General features: G+C 35.2%; 1 protein-coding gene across 1 annotated transcript; it reads left to right on the top strand.

Annotated features, from left to right (window-relative positions):
* The first annotated feature begins 21,127 nt into the window (after positions 1 to 21,127).
* LOC140859210 (putative germin-like protein 2-1) lies at positions 21,128 to 22,052 on the top strand. Its single transcript, XM_073260867.1, has 2 exons — positions 21,128 to 21,294; positions 21,413 to 22,052. Exons 1-2 carry the CDS (start codon positions 21,183 to 21,185, stop codon positions 21,961 to 21,963), a joined length of 663 nt encoding a protein of 220 aa, XP_073116968.1. The 5' UTR covers positions 21,128 to 21,182; the 3' UTR covers positions 21,964 to 22,052.
* Positions 22,053 to 23,267: the final 1,215 nt, after the last annotated feature.

Below are 23,267 nucleotides of genomic sequence, written 5' to 3'. Positions count from 1 at the left end.
TGGTTTTAGCTTGGCAATTTCATTCTTTAAATTTTGATTTTCTTGAAGCAGGATAGATTTTTCAATTGAAATGCTTTCATTTTGTTTCAGTAAAGATTGATTTTTCGATTTTAGATCTTTGTTCTTTATCCCTAGTTTCTTTAGTTCATCAATTAAATCATAAAAAGCTTCATGCAGTTCTTCAAATGTAAAGTCACTAGGAGTTTCAGAATTTACCTCATTATCATGTGCCATAAGGCACAAGTTGGCTTGTTCAGTTGAGTCTTCTTCTTCGGAGCTTGAGTCATCACTCCCACTCCAAGTGGCCATCATGGCCTTCTTCTTGTACTTCTTGGGACCCTTCTTCAATTGTCGGCATTCGGACTTGAAGTGTCCCGATTTCTTGCATTCATAGCAGATAAGGGGTTGATCTTTATCCTTTTCTTTGCTATGTTCTCCTTTTGTGAGTGGCCTCTTCCTCATTCCTTGTTTCTTTTTCCTCAAAAATTTCTTGAACCTTCTGGTAATGAGTGCCATCTCTTCATCTTGCTCTTCATTTTTGGTGTCATCAGTTTCTTCATCTGGTTGAGCTGTGGATTTGAGGGCGATTGTTCTCTTCTTTTTGACTTCTTCCTCTTGATGTTGTTTCATGCTCAGCTCATGTGTCATCAATGATCCAAGAAGCTCTTCCAAAGGTAGGATGTTTAGATCTTTAGCTTCTTGAATAGCGGTCACTTTGACTTCCCAAGTTCTTGGTAAGGACCTGAGAATCTTTCTTACAAGCTCACTGTTAGAATAGGACTTATCAAGACTCTTTAAATCATTTATAATATCAGTAAAACGTGTAAACATTTCAGTTATAGACTCATCATGCTCCATTTTAAACAGTTCATATCTATGCACGAGCATGTTAATTTTGGACTCCTTTACTTGATTGGTTCCTTCATGGGTTACCTCTAATCTATCTCATATTTCTTTAGCAGACAAGCAAGTTGAAATGCGATTAAATTCATTAGCATCAAGAGCACAATATAGAACATTCATAGCTTTAGCGTTTAGTTGTGCCATTTTCTTATCAACCTCATCCCAATCCTTTTCGGGTTTGGCTGATTCCACACCATCAATAATTTTAGTGGGTGTGTGAGGGCCGTTTACTATGATACTCCACATATCATAGTCGAGTGCTTGTATGAAGATTTTCATCCGAGCTTTCCAATAGGTATAGTTGGACCCATTGAAAAGTGGAGGTCAGTTAATGGACTGGCCCTCGGCTAGAGAAGTGCCAACTTGAGTTGCCATAGATCTTTAGCTCTTTGATTGGTTAGATCAAAGTAGGGCTAGAGCATCGGGCTCTGATACCACTTGTTGCCCAGCTATGCAACCCAAGAGGGGGGGTGAATTAGGTTTCTAAAAATTTTAAACTTAACTTATGTCTTATGAAAAATATTTAACAATAGCTAAATAAATAGGGAGAGTATAGTTGATTCAAGGCTAATGATTAAAAGCAAGAATGTAAGAGAATAAAGAAGTTCTAAAGAAGAGCAATTAGGCACAACACAAATAAAAGGATTTATTGTAGTTCGGTGCCAACCTTGCACCTACATCCACTCCTCAAGCTCCTACTTCAGAATTTCAATCCACTAACTTGTATTCAATCTGAATACACTCGTCGAAAACTCCGACTCTAGCTATCCCAAGCTAGTCCACTTGTTTTTCGGGTACAAGCCAACCCAATACACTCCGATTCAAGGTTCGGATCAACCTTCCCTTATTTTAGAACCCTTCCAAAATAAAAATAATAACTCAAACAGATTATAACAATCAATAGCACAGTAAATACAAAAGAAGCTCCTTTAATGAGCGAATGAGGCTTTAAATACACTTTACTCAAAGAGAAGAAGACTCTTTTCGATTTTCTCAAGGTGGTTGGAGACTTGAATGTGCACTTGAGGAGTTGGTGAGCTTGAATTAAAGACTTCTTGAATGCTTTGAGTGAGTTCTTGCTTAGGGCTGAAAAATATGCTTGAAATCCTCTTTTCAAAAATCTCTCTTCTTGATGATTCCCACCTTTTTGTCACTTTTATAGCTTTAAGAAATGGTGGAGAAATAAATTGGGCTGAAATAGAGCCGTTAGACCACATTAAATGAGTATTAAAAGTACTTAAAATGGGTTAAAAACTAGCCATTGTGAAACTTTTCCGTCACAGGAGTCGACTCATGGGTCGACCTCTGTGGAAAAATAACAGAAAACCAACAGAAAACCAAAGTTCTATAAATTTGGTCTAAAAACAGCAGAGGTCGACTCATGGGTTGACTCATGCCTGGGGATCGACCCATGGGGTCGACTCACAAACTGTGCCAAGACTGTGCTAGCCAAAATTTTTGCATGCCAATCAGCTCATTGTGCCATGAGTCGACTCATGGGGTCGACTCAAATTTTCAAATATGGATATCTTTCAAAATACATGTTCAAAAATAATAAAATTTTTATTAATAGATCACAAATCTTTTGTTCTATCACTTCATGCTTTCAAATCAGGATTTGGTAAAATTACGATTTTGCCCCTGAAATGCAATAAGTCTTTTTCAAGCGAAAATCATTAGTACCCCTTCAAATGCTTTGTAATCATCAAAATCAATCCAAGGAGCAACAATTTTTCATTCATCTGTTAGCCACAATAATGCAATAATATATGTATATATGTGTGTATATATATATATATAACTAATGTAGTAAACATATCAACTTTTCAGAATATTTTAGTAATGAAATGGATGAACTATGGTAAGAACAAAAACTTGCAATAATTCTGTCGCTTCTCATCGACAGTCATCTTCACGAAGCATGGGTGATGCAGTGCAAGTATCCACTCCTCAAGGGCCTATACCACCACCTATTATAGAGGACCCATAATGATTCAACAACCTAATTCGATAGGTCCAGCATTTATAGCAAACCACAGAGCAATGACAACCCCCGCAACATGCTCCTTAAATAGTGCCCTCTTCATGTAGCCAACAAAATTGCTTCCAGAGAATCTCCCTCGAGGTGCGCATCATTCTGTCCTAATCGATCGACAATCACCATCCCATCAGGATCCAAGCATGAAGAATAATGCCAACATTCTCTGGTCTCCTCCAATGGAGATTCGACCTTGGGCTACTCTCCGTGCCTCATAAAATCTCATCGGGAGGAGGATCTTGAGCAAAAGGTCTGAAAGATCAAACGTCATCTGGGTGAGATTCAAATGGGCAGCCAAAGGAATGATGACATCCTCAGTTTCAATTTCCAACCATCATTCTCTTGATCCATCTTTCAGGAATTGATTTTGGATTGGTTCAAGATGCCACAGATAGAGCCTTATAAAGATTGAGGATCAGGATATCTTAATATTCTACATACTTTTCTTGTGCACATATTATTTTTTAAAAACTATCTAATATTTATTTTTATAAATATAAAAAAAAATTTACTATAATATATATAAACATCCTTCAATAAAAAAAATTTATCATTAATAATCTATAATTTATGAATTTTTAAATTTTTTATTTTTTTCAAATATTAGCAATAAAAATTTTTAATCATAAATAATAATTATTTATGATGAAAATAAATTTCTTATCATAAATACATGTTATTTATGATGGAAACAGAGTTTTCATCATAAATAATTTATAATTTTTGAATTTTTTAAACTTTTTTTATTTTTTCTCATTTATTAGTGAGGAAAACTTTTCATCGTAAATAATAGAGTATTTATGATAGAAATTGAGTTTTTGTCACTAATATTTGATTATTGATGATGTTAAATTTTCATCATAAATAATTTATAATTTATAATTTTTAAATTTTTAAAATTTTTTATTTTTTTTATGTATTAGCGATGAAAATATTACACCATAAATATTAGAGTATTTGTGATAAAAAATTTACTATTCATCATAAATACTCATTATTTATGACATAATATTTTCATCATAAATAATCTATAAATTTTAAAATTTTTTATTTTCTTTCAAATATTAGCGATAAAAATTTTTCATCATAAATACTAGAGTATTTATGATAAAAAATTAATTTTTATTTTAAATATTCATGTATTTGTGACATAATATTTTCATCATAAATAATCAATAATTTTTAAATTTTTATTTATTTTTATTTTTTTACACATATTAGCGATGAAAATTTTTTATTGTAAATAAAATATATTTATGATGAAAATTTTGTTTTCATCACCAATAATCCATCATTTACAATGTAATATTTTCATCATAAATAATCTATAATTTTTAAATTTTTAAAATATTTTATTTTTTTCACATATTAGCGATGAAAAATTTTCATCGTAAATAAAATATATTTGAGATGAGAATTTAGGTTTCATTGTCAATACTTCATTATTTATGATGTAATATTTTCATCATAAATAATCTATAATTTTTAAATTTTTAAAATTTTTTATTTTTTTAAATATTAGTGATAAAAATTTTTCATCATAAATACTTTAGTATTTATGATAGAAAATGAGTTTTAGTCATGAATACTCCTATATTTGTGACATAATATGTTCGTCACAAATAATCTATAATTTTTAAATTTTTAAATTTTTTTACATATTAGCAATAAAAAAATTTATTATAAATAATATGTATTTATGATAAAAATTTAGGTTTCATCATCAATACTCTATTATTTACAATGTAATATTTTCATCATAAATAATCATTAATTATTGAATTTTTAAAATTTTTTATTTTTTTAAATATTAGTGATTAAAATTTTTTATTGTAAATAACATGTATTTGTGATGAAAATTTAATTTTTATTGTAAATACTTCCATTATTTATGATGAAACTATTTTTATCGCTAATATTTAAAAATTTAAAATTAAAATAAATATTTTATTATTTATGATGATTAATTTCATCATAAATAATATGTATTTATGATGAAATTTTATTTTCATCACAAATATGAATATATTTATGATGAAAAATTATTTTCATCATAAATAAATAATTATTAGCGATGAATTTTAATTTTCATTATAAATATCTTTATTTGTGATGAAATATATTTTCGTCATAAATAAATTCATCATAAAAAGTGGTATTTCTTGTAGTGTAAATAATGCCAAAAGATACCATGATGCATAAAACATGCATAGCAAATATATCTTTTTGTGAATGAGTCATATCATACAATTATCTCAAGCAACATACATTGGATCCGATCATATAAAGGTGCTCAGCTTTGGTCTACCATGACCATATTTTTAGCTTATGATAAGGCAACAAAACTGACTAGTCCCAAGGACTACCACAACCATCCATGATAGGATAACAAAGTGATTAGCTCTATAGACTACCACAACCATATTTCAAGCTCATGATGGGGCACCAAGAAAAATAGCTAGCCTAAAGGACTGCATATGCTAAACTCTGAACTACGACAATCATATTTCAAGCCCATGGTGGGGCACTAATAAAGTGGCTAGAGGATCATAAGTGCTCGATCTTGAACTACTAGGTCGTATTTCAAGCCCATGGTAAGGCATTAATAGTGGCTGGTCTAAAGGATTCACTACAAGAAAAATATTCTTTAACGACGGCCATTAGCGATGGTAATTTTGTTGAGAATTGTGTCTTAAAATCAATTTGTGACGATTGAATTTTTTTTTATATATGAATTATTGATCATTGAATAAAAATTATTTTGACACTTTTCATCACAAAGTAACATCTTCTTTGAACTCTTGTGCTGTGATGAAGTTCTTAGAACTATGCTAGTGTATGATAAAGAAAGAATTTATCATATAGTTCTTAAATATATTCACGATCAAATGATACGTTATTACAGAACGATGATGTTTATCGAGTGGAGATCGTTGTGTGCCATATGAGTTGGTTGTTCTCTTAATCAAAGAGTGTGGTGATACTGGTATGGCATACAGGTGAGATGTAGGAGTACATCGTCACTGAATAAGTGACTCACCTGCTGAGCATTCTGCTGTCAAGAGCTACTCGCAAAACACATGGGTATAAGTATCTTTCAAACCTGAGATCACTATAATGACTTGCAAATAACTCACTGTACTTTGATGTCAGACTATTTGAATTTCTAATATAATAATAGAAGGCTACTGGGGACATCAAATACTTATGAAATCTGTGTGTAGATCAAGATGGGATTGATCTCTCTGAATTATTGGAGTTGATGTATCATTGTATTTTAATTTAGCAAAGCTTTGGTAAGGATAATTCATGAGATGGATTTGAAAGGTTGAAATACAATATGGATGAAATAATCTCGATTGACAGTTAACCTGAGACCATCCTAGAACATCTAGAATCAAAAGGATAAACTATACAGTAACCATGTGTTTGGGTTTTAAAATATTCTTTTATGATAATTTGATCTATTTGGATGTCGGAAACCATTGCTAGATAGTATATCGATTAGTGCAGGAATTGGTTCCTATGCTACTGACTTAGTGTTTGAACCTATGGAGTCACGCACACAAGTCAGACAAAGTAAAAAAAATTAGTCTATATTTATATATCCAATTTGAAAGTACTTGATTTGATTGAACAAATAAGCTAACCTGATAGAAAATTAAATTATGGATCAAACGGGATTGAAGAGTTGACTATGTCTAGCTAACACTACACATGAGGTTCAGGTTCGATCCCAAGGATGAATAATTTCTGATCTATGACCATAAAGTATATGAAAGATTAGATTTAAATGCTAATTGATTCTAGATTAGATCTGAATTAATTAGACTTAATTGAGTCTAAAATTTAAGTTAGCCTTGGTATAAAAGTTTTAAAGAGTTTGGGATTGACAGTCTTTCGAAATTATTTCGAACCAGCTTCGAATTGGATTCGAATCGAATCTATTTTGGATGAGATATGAGAAATCCTATTTACACTAAAATTCTGCCCTCATGTGGGCTGACTAACACCTGAAATGGTGCCAATTTGGGTTGTCCCATGTGGGTGAGAGAGTGGGTGCAAAGTGGTTGTCATAAGTGATGGTAATTCTATCTCATATAGGAATCCTTCTTTCATGAGTATTGGACTGATTCAAATCAAATTTGAGTTAGGACTCCTATACTTATTAGGTCATGAGATTCATTTATAAATAGAGAGAGTATCTACCTATAGATATATAGCAAAATAGTAAACAAATCAAATTGAGAGAAGAGAGAAGGAAAGAGAGAGGTGTGTGAAGAGAGAAGTCCTTCTTCATCTCCTTAGCCTCTTCCCTTTGGTGCCGTCCCTTCTCCCTTGGGCATGGGCCCTCCTTGGGCATCCCACCTGCTGGTATAAGGTATCACACTAGCATATCTCCTCTCTTATTTGATTGGATTGCGAAGATCGAAGTTCATCCTGCTTTCCTGCGGCATCTGGCGTACATGCGAAGTAGAGGGTCTGTACATCCAAACTTCTGCAAAGGTTTATATCAGATTATTTGAGATTTGATCTCTAATTTTACTATTAATCGGATAAAGATTTGATCCTTATTTATATAGATTAATAAAAAAAAATTTAGATGCAACCTGGGTCATCCGAAGAGAAACATTTCCCTTCTCTTCAATTGGTATCAGAGCAGGTTTAAAATATATATATGCATAATTAATTTTTTTTAGATTAATTATATAAGATATAATTGAGATTTTTTATAAAATATTAAATCTAATTTACATATATTTATATAAAATTTTTGATCTAATTTTGATAGGATTAGATGAGCCTAATCAATTATTAATTAAGGTTGTTATAAGTTTTTTATAACAGAATTCTGCTATTGCTGAATTTTTGATGGAATAACAACATGAATTAAAATTTATTTTAAATTTATTTTAATAAATTTTAATATTAATATTTCTATTATGAAGTAGATTTTATTTTAGATCTAAATTAGATCTATTTTGATAGATATTTAGATCTAAATCCTATCAGAATTCAGCACTGTGTAAAAATAGATTTTATCAAAAATTTATTTCTTATACATTCATGTTTGCATCTAGTTAATTTTTTATATGATATCAAATCTGAAATTGATATTTTATAATCAGTATAAGATATATTTCAGATCTGATATGATATATATGATACATCAAATCTAATTAGATTAGATGAAAAACATAATTGATAAGATCAAGGATATGTTCATGACACAAAATTATTTTATCAATAATTGCATGTTGATGTAATTATATATAAAATTAGATTTCAAATCTTAATAGCCGAGTACTTAGATTGATGAGATCACCAGATCATCCAGTCGTAGGAGATTGAAGAGATTAATCTCTCTTTTGCCTATTTGATGGGTTCTCCTATGATGTGTAGGGGTGTCATTGTGATCCTATTTCATGAAGAAAAAAAATGAACAGATTTTTATATATTATTTTGATCATAAATATATTTAGATTAGATCTAAAATAATTTATAATTCATTATAATAGGATAAAATTTAGATACAAAATTATTTTAGATCTGAATTGCATGTTACATAAGATGTAATCGGTATTGATCTAAAAGTTGTCATGATGCATGAGATATATGTATGAAATTTAGATCATATCTATGTATGTTTAATTATTAAATATATTATAAAAATTTATTTTTATAGATTAACACATATGGTATGCTTTACCTGAAATCTTTGTAGAATAGTTCTACAGACTGAAACATATATTTCACATATTTAATTATGAATTAGGTTTTAAAAGATCTAGATTTGAGAATTGAAGATCATTAAGACACCACATAAAATGATAGGCAATGGGTTAGCTTGAATTAGGTCCTTCTAATGGATTAGATCTAGGGTTAGAAACACATATAGATCCAGTAGAGAAATTGATTAAATCTAATCAAGTGTTGAATTAGATTAGATTAGAATTTCTCTCAATCAATCTTAATAGTTGAAGTTTGATTAAGTCCATGTATTTGACCCTAATAAATGGACCATGATCATGGCTCCGTGGTTGAGTCTGAATCTTCTGGTGGATCAAATCGAAACTAATTAACCAGTTGATGTCTCAGATAAATTTGACAGATTCGATCAAATGGTTTTTAATTGGGAGCTATTTACCTAGATGCTTCTATGGTGAGTTAAGGGCACATCCCTCTCACTGATCTCATTTACCTGGCCGACATGTAGATTATGTTTTGATTAGATCACTAGTCAATTTGTGCAGACCCATGCCATTAAGGTGAATCAGTGTGACTGATTTATGCATCTTTAGACCAGCTTATATTTAATCCTTTACATGACTTGATGAAGTCAGTGAGAGGATTTACAGCTTGCAGATCGACTTCTTCTCTTATTCTCAGATTAATAAAATCAAATCTTCTAAATTATTAGGTCCATAAATGATAAAGTTATGAGATAACTTGATCATAACCTTCTATTAAAGTACGTGATAATGAGTCTAATATTTCAAATAGGTATTAGAGGCACCACAAGCCTGGTGTCTATTACATATTGAAATTGTCATTCATCATATGACCATCATGATGTACCTTCAGATCAATGCTCAGGTTGGCCGAACCACACTCAGGCCTGGATATCCATTTATTAGATGTACTTGGTGTGTCATATTAATGGTTGGACCTAATTGAGATTTTTAGTGGAGGTGCCACATGCCTGCTAAAGGGATGTTTGGGTTATAATCTAATTGCTAAAAATTATTTAGAAAAATAATTGGTTATGAACCTACCATGGATGCACTAGGGTTAGTCGAGCCATAATCGGGTCCGAATACAGTCCGTGTGAATTCTAGTACCCGCTAAGAATTAGCATAATTCTCGAGTTGGAGGTAGAGGTTACGAATTCATAAAAATTGTGAGAGGACCTTTAGACAAAAGTTCATATCTTTGGGATTAAAAATAATTCATATACTAATAGGCTAATATTTTTTCTTTCAGTTATGGCCAACACACTATCCCTCTGTTCACTGTTGGACAGTGATAAGCTCACTGGACCCAACTTTGATAGCTGGTATTGAAAGTTGAAGATCATCTTAGAGCACGAGAAGATTTTATATGTCCTTACGAATGAAGCACCTGAAGAACCTGCAGCCAATGCTCCTCGTGCCGTGAGAGACACATAAAGTGGCTCAATGATCGCACGACTATATATTGCGTGATGAGGGCAGCTATGAAGGATGAACTTAACCATAAGTTTGAGGATGCACAGCCAGAGGAGATTATTCAAATGTTGAATGAGTCCTTCGGCACTCTTGAGGATGTGGAGAGACACAAAACCTCCTGCAGTATTCAATGCCTGTATGCAAGAGGAGACTTCAGTCACCGATCGTGTATTGTACATGATTGAGTAGATTGAACATCTTAAAAAATTTGACTTTCCATTGCATGAACAGTTAGGTAAGGATGCTATCCTCAATTCGCTATCAAAATTCTACCTATCCTTTTTCAGTCATTATAGAATGACGAAGCCTGCGGTGAACTTTCATAGTTTGCTAGGGTTACAATAGACTTTTGAGAATGATCACTAGCTCCAAAAGAAGCCAGTAAATTTAGTGGGAGGTACATCTATAGGGCGTCGATCCTCTAAGAGAGGAAAGAAGAAAAAGGTGCAAAAATCCCGTACCGCCAATCCTAAGTAGAGCAAACCGTCAAAAGTTGACAAGAGTCAGGTATAGTCTTTCTTTTGCAAAAAGCTGAGTCATTGAGAAAGAATTATCCTGCTTATACAGCTACTCTTGACCCAAACAGGCCTAAGAATAAGAGAAAGAAGCAATCGATTGCTTCATAAAGTACTTATATGATAACTCCTTGTAATTTCTCTTTTTATGATACTACTACCTGGGTATTGGATACCGAAAGTCCTATTAATATATGCAATTCGTTGCAGAGACTACAGGTAAGTAGGAAGTTTCGAGAGGACAAATGGTTCCTTAATGTTGGAGATGAAAGTTATGTTCCAGTTCTGGCCTTGAGAACATTGCAGCTTATCTTCGAGTCTAGTAGTGTCATGTTAGATGATTGTCATTATTGTCCCTCTTTTTTGATGAATGTCATCTCTATAGGCCTTTTGGCCAAATTTGGTTATAAGTTTATAATAAATGATGATTTTTATGATATCATTATAAATGATACTGCAATTATGCATGGATAATTAAAATATGATATATACATAATATCACGGTTGTTAGTGTAATGTACACAGCCAGCAAACATCCTAGATTAGATAATATCAGTGAAGCCTACCTTTGGCATTGTAGGCTTGATCATGTGAATAAGAAAAAGATTGACAGGTTGATCAAGAAACATATCCTTGAGATAGATGATTGTGAATTATTACCAACCTACGAATCCTGTCTACTTGCTAAGATGACTAAGTCATCTTTTAAGAGAAAAGGTAAAAGAGCCAGCGATGTCTTAAGTCTAATATATATTGATGTATGCAAACCTATGAACATAAGTGCCAGAGGAAGATACTACTACTTTATTACATATACAGATGACCTATTGAGTATGGATATGTCTATCTTATGAAGCATAAGTTAGAATCATTTGAAATGTTCAAACGATTCCGTGCTGAAGTAGAAAAATAAACTGAAAAGAGTATTAAGACCCTTCGGTTAGACTGAGAAGGTGAATATCTCACCAGTGAGTTCATGACATATCTGGAAGAGAATAGGATTCTCTCATAATGGATCCCTCCTAGAACATCACAACATAATGAGATATCGGAGAGAAAGAATCGAACCTTGTTAGATATAGTTCGATCTATGATGGACTTTACGAGTCTGTCAATCTTTTTTGAGGATATGCTTTAAAAATTACCTGCTATATTTTGAATAAGGTGCCCAAAAAGTCTTTCGATAAAACTCCATATGAGATATGGACTGGACGTAAGCTGGTGCTCTCACACCTTAGGGTCTGGGAGTGTCCAGCTTATGTCAAGCGTTTAAAGATAGATAAGCTTGAAACAAAGTCTGATAGATGCTTGCTCGTAGGGTATCTAAAGAAAATTAAAGGATACTACTTCTATCTCGTTGTAGAACAAAAGGTGTTTGTCAGCAGTCGGACAGTCTTTTTGAAAAAGAAGTTTCTTGGTGAAGGAGCTAATACCTGTAAAATTGAACTTGATGAAGTTCATGAGGTGGAAAGACCGACATGTATAGAATTGGTTTGTTTGGACCATCGAATTCGAAGCCAATAGAGGTGCCATTGAGAAAATTTGGTAGAGTACTGCATTAGCTAGATAAATACTATGATTTTTTGATCCGAGACGGTGGCCCCATCAAACTTAATGAGAATGATGAGGATCCGATCACCTATATGGAGGCCATGCAAAGGTTTGACTCTCAGAACTGGCTTGAGGCCATAAAATTCAAGATGGAGTCTATGAAGATCAATGGTGTATGGACACTAGTTGATTCATCTGAAGGGATAAAACTCATAGAGTATAAATAGATTTTCAAGAAGAAAAGAAGAGCGGACGAGAAGGTAAAGACCTATAAAGCTCGTCTAGTTGCCAAGGATTACCGTCAGCAATATGATATTACTATGATGAGACATTCTCTTCTGTGGCAATGCTCAAGTCTATCTAGATTATGCTTGCTATCACTGCACACTTAGATTATGAGATCTGGTAGATGGATGTCAAAACCACTTTCCTTAACGGAGAGCTGGAAGAAGAGGTGTATATGATACAACCTGAAGGGTTCACATCCACAGATGAGTCGAAAGTATGCACGCTGAAAAGGTCTATTTATGAACCTAAGCAGACATCTAGGAGTTGAAACATGCATTTTGATAAGGTGATCAAAATGTATGGCTTCATTAGAAACAGAGAAGAACCTTGCATCTATAAGTGAGCTTCCAATTCTGTGGTCATCTTCCTTGTGCTGTATGTGGATGACATACTGTTACTAGAAATGACGTCCCAGCTTTGCAAAGTGTGAAGCTGTGGTTATCATCACAGTTCTCTATAAAGGATTGAGAGAAGCATCCTATATTTTTGAGATGAAGATCTACAGGGATAGATCTAAAAGGTTGCTTGGATTGTCCCAATCCACGTACATTGATATCTTGTTGAAGCGATTCAATATGGATAATTTCAAGAAAGGCTATCTTTCGATAGGTCATGAAATTAGTCTTTCCAAAAAGAATTATCTGATAACTCTTGAGGAGAGAGAATGCATGAGTAGAATACCATATACCTCGACAGTGAGATCTATCATGTACGCTATGACATGTATGAGATCAGATGTGGTTTATTTACTAGGGATAGTGAGTAGGTACCAGTCTGATCCAGATGGAAGCATTGAAAGATTGCAAAAGCAATTCTTAAGTATTTGAGAAATACTAAAGACCAATGCTTATTTATGGAGACATTGATCTGAAACTTATAAGATATACTGATTTTAATTTTTAATCAAATTTTGATGACAGCAGAAGCGTGTCGAGCTATGTATTTACCTTAAATGGAGGAGCAATTTGCTGAAAGAGTTTCAAGCAACATACTATGGCCAATTCTATATGCGAAGTAGAATACAACACTGCATTGGATGCTGCAACATATTCTATGCTATTATCACCTGACGGAGAGATCGTGAATCGAGATGATGTCGAGCTTCAAAAGATCGACAGAAAAAAAAACTTAGCCGACCCCTTCACTAAAGCTCTTGGGATCAAAGAGTTTGATGATTTCAAATGGAAGATGGGTATAAAATACTGCTTCGATTGGTTTTAGTCCAAGTGAGAGTTGTTGGAAATTGTGTCCTAAAATCAATTCATGTGACGATTGAGTTCCTCTTTGTATATGAATTACTGTTCATTGAATAAAAGTTATTCTAATATTTTTCATTACAAGATAACATCTTTCTTGAACTCTTGTGCTATGATGAAGTCCTTAGAACTATGCTAGTGTACGATAAAGAGAAGATTTATCATATAGTACTTAAATATGTTCACGATCAAAAGATACGTCATTATAGGATAATGATATTTATCGAGTGGAGGTCGTTGTGTGCCATATGGGTTAATTATCTTCTTAATCAAGGAGTGTGGTAATACTGGTATGGCATACAGGTGAGATATAGGAGTACATCGTCACTGAACAAGTAACTCACCTACTGAGTGTTCTGCTGTCAAGAGCTGCTCGCAAAATATATGGGTTTAAGTATACTTCAAACTTAAGATCACTTTGGTGCCAAACTATCTGAATTTCTAATGCAGTGACGGAAGGCTACTAAGTACAACCAAGTACTTGCAAAGTCTGTGTGTGGATCAAGATGGGATTGATCCCTCCAAATTATTAGAGTTGATGTATCACTGTATTTCAATTTAAAAAAGTCTTGATCAGGATAATCTATGAGATGGATTTGAAAAGTTGAAATATAATGTGGATGAAGCAATCTCGATTGATAGTTAACCTGAGACTATCCTAGAGCATCCAGGGTCAAAAGAATAAATTATACGATAACCAAATGTATAGATTCTGAAATATATTTTTATGATTATTTGATCTATCTGACTATCGAAAATCATTGCAAGATGGTATCTCGATTAGTACAGGAATTGATTCCTGTGCTACAGACTTAGTGTTTGAACCTATAGAGTCACACACATAAGTCAGACAAAATAGAAAGAAAATGACCTATGTTTATCTGTCCAATTTTAAAGTACTTGATTTGATTGAACATATAAGCTAAGTTGATTGAGAATTAAGTTATGGATCAAACAAGATTGAAGAGTTGACTATGTCTAGCTAGCACTATATATGAGGTTCGGGTTCGATCCCGGAGATGAACAGTTTCTGATCTATGATCCATGGAGCATATGAAAGATTGAATTTAAATACTAATTGATTTTAGATTAGATCTAAATTAATTAGACTTAATTGGATCCAAAATCTAAGTTAGACTTGATATAAAAATTCTAAAGAGTTTGAGATTGACAGCCTTTCGAAATTATTTCAAACCACTTCGAATTGGATTTGAATCGGATCCGTTTTGGATGAGATATGAGAAATTCTACTTGCACTAAGATTTCTCCCTCATGTGGGCCAACCAACACCTAGAATGGTGCTGGTTTGGGGCATCCCATGTGGGTGAGGGAGTGGGTGCAAAGTGGTTGTCATAAGTGATGGCAATTCTATCTCATGTAGGAATCCTTCTTTCATGAGTATTGGACTGATTTAAATCAGATTTGAGTTAGGACTCCTAGACTTATTGGGTCATGAGATTCATCTATAAATAGAGAGGGTCTCTGCCTATAGATGCATAGCAAAATAGCAAACAAATCAGATTGAGAGAAGAGAGAAGGAGAGAGAGAGAGGCGTGTGAAGAGAGAAGTCCTTCTTCGTCTCCTGAGCCTCTACCCTTTGGTGCCGCCCCTTCTTCCTTGGGCATGGGCCCTCCTTGGGCATCCCACCTATTGGTGTGAGATGTCACACTAGCACATCTTCTTCCTCATTGGATTGGGTTGTGAAGATCAGAGTTCATCTTGCTTTCCTACGGTGTCTGACATGCTTGCAAAGTAGAGAGGCTACACATTCAGACCTCCACAAAGATTTATATCAGATTAGTAGAGATTTGATCTCTGGTTCCACTACTAATCAGATAAAAATTTGATTCTTATTCATATAGATTAATAAAAAAAATTTTAGATGCATCTTGGGTCATCCGAAGAGAAATAATTTTTCTTCCCTTCAAATTTTGCTGTCGTGCTAATAACCCCTTTTATCGACCACCAATGGCAACCAAAAGATAAGCCACCGAAAAAAAAAATTAGCGATAGGATTTTTGATTTTTAGCGATGGCTAATTACGTCGCTAATAAGTAGTAATTTTATTTTTAGTTAGACCGTAAGATTATTAGCGATGGAAATATCGTATTAGTGACAGCATTCCATCGTTAATATTTATTACTGACGGCGTTAATAACCCTAACTATCCCTCTATTGATTTCCCCCCACCCTCATTTTCCCCCATCCAATGGTCGAGACCCTCAACCCCCCTCCTCGGCCCTCTCGATTTCTGGGTTGGCTTCCCTGCCGGCGACCTCCCCCGACCCCCGACCCCCCTCCTCGGCCTCCAACCCCCCTCCCCGGTCCTCTTGATTTCTGGGTTGGCTCCCCCGCCAGTGATTGCCCTTGTTTTCCCCCACCCTTGTTTCCTCCATCCGACGATCGAGACCCCCGACCCCCCTCGTCGGCCCCCGACCCCTCTCAAGCCCTTATTTTCCCCTCTCAATTTCTGGGTTGGCTCCCCCGTCGATGACCAACCAAACCCCCCTCCCACCCTCTCATTCTCTCCCTGCCACCCTCGATTTCCATCTCCCCATCGGTGACCGAGACCCCCCCTCTCCCCCTCTCCTGGTTCCCCAGCGCCGCCTCCCCCTTCGCCATCCCCACACCATCGAAGTCTCTGCACCATCATTCTCTTGTTGGATCCATCAATCTCTTATCAAATCTGCTACCCCCCTTGTCGGATATGCCATCCTCCTTGCCGAATCTATCACCCTCCTTGCTGAATCTGCCGTCCCTGCATCGGATCACCATCCCCATCCCCGCACCACCATTCCAACACTGCCGACGTCTCTAAGCCTATGTTTTAGCGAGTATTATCAACGACGGCGATGACGGTGATCGAGCCATCGCTAAAAGTCCTTTTATTTTAATATATTAATTAATTTTAATTATATATTTAATTCATTAATTAATTAGATATTAATTTAATTAATTATTTATTTATTTATTTATGATTAGAGTTGGAGCTAGGTTTGGGTCGGCCCGATGGGCTTCTGGTCAGTCCAATTCAGGTCAGGCTTCGAGCTAGACTTGAAATAGTTCAGACCGAACTTGAGCCTAATTATAGGATCCATTTGAATTTTGGGCTGGGCTCGAATATATTTTTGGCCCAGTCCAGGCCCGGCCCGAGAGTAGGTCCGATACTGCTGGCTTGCATCTAATCTAAAATCAGTGGTGCTTTATTCATAAAGACGCTATGATGACTACCTCTGTGGGTGCACCTAAAGAGTCTAAAGAGAGATGGAGGTGAGGCATTTCTATTCTTGTTGTTGTAGTTGCAGAAAAAGCTAGGACGATCTGTTATATCACAAGCAACCACTTGCAACCACCTCATGGCTAAAGGTGCAGTGGAACTTGCAATGCCTTATTTTTCAATCGTAGATCTGAGCCTTGCTCTTTTTCTTTTTCCCTTATTTACCTTGTTGGTGCCGATTTAAGAACTACTTTTAAGTTTTCATTTTATTTTTTCAATAAATTTTTACTCCAAGTTTGCAGCCTTCTTTCTTTGCAGCCATCTAATGGTTCGGGCCCACCCAAATAGGTTCGAACCAGGCTCGAGCCTGGGCTAGGACCAGGCTCGAATCTGATTTTTCCTAAAATCATCAGGCCTAAGTTCGACTCGAAGCCTGAATTTGCAGCCACCTCATGGTTCGGGCTCGCCCAAATGGGTTCGGGCTAAGCTTGGGCCTAGGCCAAGGTCAGACCCAGGCCTGGTTTTTTCTAAAATCATCAAGCCAAAGCTTGATCTAAAGTTCAAAAAAATTTTTGGATTGGGATAGCTTAGATAGGGATAGGGCCCATCCTAGTTCAAGCCCGAACTATGATGAAGATTTTGGATAGTTGATCTTCAATTAATGATCCTTATTATAACATATATTGCATCTTCTGAGTCTCCATTTGTTGCTCTACTTTTTATTCTTTTTTTTCTACTCAGTCATCTATTTTTAAAAATTTTACATTGCATAGAACCATAGATCTATCTTTTGATTAATGTACATATTCTATGGCATCCTTATATTTATATATTTTGTACAGATAAAAAAATTATGTACATTGATCAATTGACTATCCAATTTGAATAGTTTGAGAATTGTAATTAATTCTATAGATAATTATAGTAATCAAACGGTATATTGAGGTTTCGAAAAAAATTTCAATCAGTATTTTTTTTTAGTTCTCCTCACACATCTTCAGTCGTGTGAGAAGAACTAAGGAGAAATACTATCAAAATTTTTTTGGACCCCTATTGCATATCGTTTGATTACTGTAATTGATCTATAGAATTAATATAATTTTTGAATGAGATAGGACCTTTTATACCTATCAGTTGATGATAGGATGTATTTATTATATATCATTTTAAATGATAAAATAATTGATAAGTATTTTTTCTTGTATTTGTATATACAGAATCCTTAGATAGTGTGCCATGAATCGTTATTGGATGGACAGTCGAGTAATCAACGGGGTAATTTTTGTTGAATATAAGGAGGGTGTCAAGTACTTTTGTGATTATACTTTTGAAAATATGGCACTCTTAGTTCAAAAATGGGCTACAATAAAAGATATATTAATAGAGAAATACTTGATAGGGATACAATAATTACCTATTTATATCGAAGTAGATTAATGTCAAACTACAAGTATTGGTACCTATATGGTGAGACATGGGAGACAAGTGCAAAGGTTAGAAGTCAGTAAGACATAGAAACAAATAAAATGGTAGACATAGTTATGGATGCGCTGGTCCTGAATTTGATTGAGATATGGAGGATGATTCAAAAGCCGACAGCAGCGATTTCTATTGTATGCTCAAAGATGCTGATGAACCACTATGACCAAAATATGAAATACATACTGTATTATCAGCTGTGTTAGAGTTGTTGAACTTGAAGGCCGAGTTTAATATAACGATCAATTATTTTGATAGAATAGTAGCAATAATAAAGAAGATGCTATTGATGGATGAGAAGCTTGTTGGGAGCTTCTATGCTTCAAAAAAAATGATGAAAGGATTGGGCATGGGATATGAGAAGATAGATGCATGCCATAATGATTACATGCTTTTCTACAAGGACTAATTGAAGAGCTCATGTGACAAATGTAGTGAAAGCTAATTTAAGCCAAGGTAATTAGAGAGTAAAAATTAGAAGGACATACTATAAAAGGTTCTTCGATACCTTCCCCTCACTTCTAGGTTTCAGAGACTTTTCTTGTCCAATAGTACTATCAAGCATATGAGAAAGTACAAAGAAGGAATTCACAAGTATACCAATATGATGAGTCATCCATCAAACAGTAAGACATGGAAGAAATTTGATGCTTGCCACCCTTTATTTGCTCAGGAATCACACAATGTCCGATTAGATCTGTCTACGGATGGATTATACTATTCAGTCATGCAGTGGCCCCTTATTAATGTTGGCCAAACTTTATTACTCTATTAAATCTGCTGCCTGGAATATGCATAAAAGAATATAACATCTTTCTTACATTAGTCATTCCTGGACCACAACATCCTAGTAGAAGCATTGATGTATATCTAAGACCTCTTGTTGATGAGCTGAAATTCTTATGATCTAATGGCATACATACATTTGATGTATCGAAGAAGTAGAATTTTATAATAAAGACTGCATTGATGTAGATCATTACAAAATTAGGTCCTTACAAAACTTATATTGAATTCCTACAGGATCCATTACTAAATCCTTGAATCCTTTTACTTAACCCCCTTAAATTAATGAGAGAGAAAGGAAGGAGAGGAGAGAGAAGGAAGAAAAAAGAACAAAAGGTTAGGAGAGAAGGCAAAAAAAAGAGAGAAAACTCTCTTCTTTTTTGTTAAGATAGGGGAGAGTTCTTCTCTCTCTTATCCACAAATCATGGTCAGAACCCTCAATAATGGCCACAACATGACCCCTCAACTGCGGGGGCTGCGGCAATTGCTTGCAGTGATCCCATCACGGTCGAGTCCGATGATGGTCGTCGATGCAACAGAAGAAAAAAAAAAGAAAAATAGGGGATGCCTTGTTCCAAGACTAATCTAGCACTTCGCCAGCTAAATCCTGAGCAACAACCCCCTATAGACCAAAAGAAAAGGAAAAAGAAGATCTATACATTACTTTGGATCTGATGAGATCTCACAATCAGTTCGTCAAAAAATCCCAAGGATTCCTCTCAAAAGATTAAGAACAAAACTCAAAAGTTTGCTTGCCGGTAATGGATTGGGTTTGCAGTGAGATGGTTAGGAGGGAGAGGAGACACTTTATAGACCAAGGAGCCTAGGGTTTTGGCATGCTCTAGGATCATTTTCTCAGTCGGAATCAGATAAGAGGAAGACTCCTGAGGCTTTGGCATTCCCTAGAGATAATTTCTTAGTCAAAATTGGATGAGAAGACTCCCATCGAAAGTCTTCCTTCTCTCTTACGTGCATAGCACATGCAACATTTTTCTTTTATCCATATGCTTTAAAATTTGTGCAAGGGAAACAAAACTATTGGGCCTGTCGATCAATGGACCGGGCCCTTACAATGTTAAAGGCTTTTTTTAATCGATAAAGAAAAAGTGAATGATCTTAACCCACAGAAGATCCCTATATTACTTAACATTTTCCACTGCCACTTCCCCAACAAGGCCTAATTAAATTCTCCCAGGAAAATTGCTTAATTGGCTATGATAAAACAGGCCCAAAAGAAGCTTTGAGATGCTAATATCATTATATGAATACATTACTGAAAAACATTATGGTTTAATACGTCCTAGACAAAGCAAATCCAGTCGATAGCTTGCTATTTCAACCAGTTTGGTGGCTTCAACTGCTGCCGTGGAAACCATAAGTGCTTCTGTACGTAGCACGTCATTCTCCCCGGTAAATCACAGCGGCGTGAGCTAATAGGTCGGTTGATGACTGCTCATTGCGACCAGATCAAATCTTAGTTGAATATAATATATATACCTGCCCATGGACTGCAGTTCTCTAACGACTCGGTATTGGTTGCACCAAGATCCCCATTGATTGATATGAGAAAATATTGTAAGAGAACGAGACAAACCTTAACCAATGGGTGGACGGATTGATATAACAATATCGCGTTTTCTTTTGTCTCTAAACTACTTTGTCACAGTCTTCCATCCACACATATTATCGCCGAGACGCCACGACTTTGTCTAAATGAAAGTTGGACAAGCACAAACACATGGGAAACATTAGAAATCCGTCACCTAACATGGGAATACTCTCTCTTTTAGTGAAAAAGTAATTGCATGACTGATTCAAGCCGCTGAACAGGCACGTACATCTCCCTCTATATATATCCAATTCCTCCAAGCTAATTGGCCACACTACCTATCTCCATATCCCTGTCTATTCTTCTGCTAGCTAGAAATTAAGGGAGAGCAGATGGCTGCCCATTTTCTCTTCCTTGCCCTCCTTGCTCTGGCTTCATCTCACGCCATTGCTTCTGATCCCAGTCAACTCCAAGACTTCTGTGTTGCTGATCGTAAATCAGATGGTACTCCTCTTCAACAGCTATCTTATAATTAGTTATTGCACATGTAATTAGCTTGCATGCTGTGTAGTTTTTATCATTTCTTCATTTATACTTACCTTTCTTGCAATTGTTGATGCAGTGTTCGTGAATGGGTTTGTCTGCAAGGACGCGAAGATGGCCAAACCCGAAGATTTCCTCTTCTCTGGCCTTGACAAGCCCGGTGACACAGGAAACAAATTGGGGTCTAATGTGACTCAAGTCAATGTGAACCAAATTCCCGGGCTCAACACCCTTGGCATCTCGCTAGCTCGCCTAGACTTTGTACCCTATGGTCTCAACCCTCCTCACATCCACCCAAGGGGAACTGAGATCCTTGTAGTGTTAGAAGGCACACTCTACGTCGGCTTTGTCACATCTAACCCCAACAAACTTTTCACGAAGGTCCTTAACAAGGGTGATGTGTTCGTATTTCCTCAAGGTCTCATCCATTTCCAATTCAACTATGGGAAGACAAATGCTGTTGCTATTGCCGGTCTCAGCAGCCAGAACCCTGGCGTCATCACCATAGCCAATGCAGTCTTTGGAGCGAAGCCACCAATCTCTGATTATGTTCTTGCCAAGGCCTTCCAATTGGACAAGAAGACTGTAGATTGGCTCCAAGCCCAATTCTGGATGGACAACAACAACTAGAAACTGCATACAAATTTCTTGATGTAAAAGTTGGACAGAATTATTTATACTATTCTATTTGAATAAGCAAACAATACCAACATATCTGTTTGAATAAACAATAATATATGTCGTTGATCATCGACTTCCTCAATCATTCCAGTTATTTCATCTACTTTTAAAACTTTAAGCACTTGTTTGAGCCTCAGTTTATACCTGGCCGTATCTATAATTTCTCCACATGCAAGAGCAAAAGAAATGATACAGACTCAGCCTCCCAGGACATGAAATCCCCAAAACCTAAATTATACAAAGTCATATGAAATGTGCATTTTACACCTACCAATCTTGGTTTAATGAACCATATCATGAGAAAGCTTGGAAATTATGTTGACGTGTATTTGCATCGTACTTGGGGCATTAGCTGGCCCTATTGCTGGCTTGGTGGATCCGAATCCCATGGGAGTCTGTCCCATTCTAACATTACATGGACTTCTTGTGGTGTGAACCATCTTCAATAATCACAAAGTGTTGGTTGATGTGTTCTGTACAAAGAAATAACCGAAGGTTGGAATCTGGGATCACCTAGGCTTTGCACATGGCACAACCATACCTCCTAGGATGTAACGCTAGAAGGTATGCAAGGCTTGATAATCAGAAACTAAGCACTTAATAAAAGATGATAAGAATTTAAGTAATATATTTCATTAGTTACTAATGAGTAGAGCAATTGTACAAAATATAGATTTTAGATATATCTGATTAGATACAAAAGCCTTTGTTACTATCTCCAAAATCCATGATTTATCCCGTGATCAAATTTAGGCATCCTATGACTATGAAAAGAAATAAAATGATGGAGAAAGATTTTGGTTGGGAGCTTCTCTCTCTAGAGAGATTTTGAGAGAGAAGCTCATCTGACTAGTATTGATAATGCTTTACCTAATCAATCCTTCTAATCGTGATCGCAAGCATAGCCAAACACATGTAACCTGTAACTCTAAAAAAAAAAGAGGAAGGAGAGGGTTGTAAACTTTACAGTCAAGTAAGAATTTTCACACACCAATATTATATAATAATAATAATTTGAAACTAACAATAGTTGTTACTCATATAAATCATGCTAAAAGATACCATGATTCATAAAATATGTATAGCAAATATATCTTTTTGTGAATGAGTTATATCATACAATTATCTCAAGCAACATATGTTGGATCCGATTATATTAAGGTGCTCAGCTTTGGTCTACCACGACCATATTTTCAACTTATGATAAGGCAAAAAACTGACTAGTCCTATGGACTACTACAACCATCCATGAT

This window comes from Elaeis guineensis, chromosome 7 (genome assembly GCF_000442705.2).
Source record: "Elaeis guineensis isolate ETL-2024a chromosome 7, EG11, whole genome shotgun sequence".
Lineage (NCBI taxonomy): Eukaryota > Viridiplantae > Streptophyta > Magnoliopsida > Arecales > Arecaceae > Elaeis > Elaeis guineensis.
The sequence above is the reverse complement of the archived record's forward strand: the minus strand, read 5'-3'. Positions and strand labels throughout refer to the sequence as shown.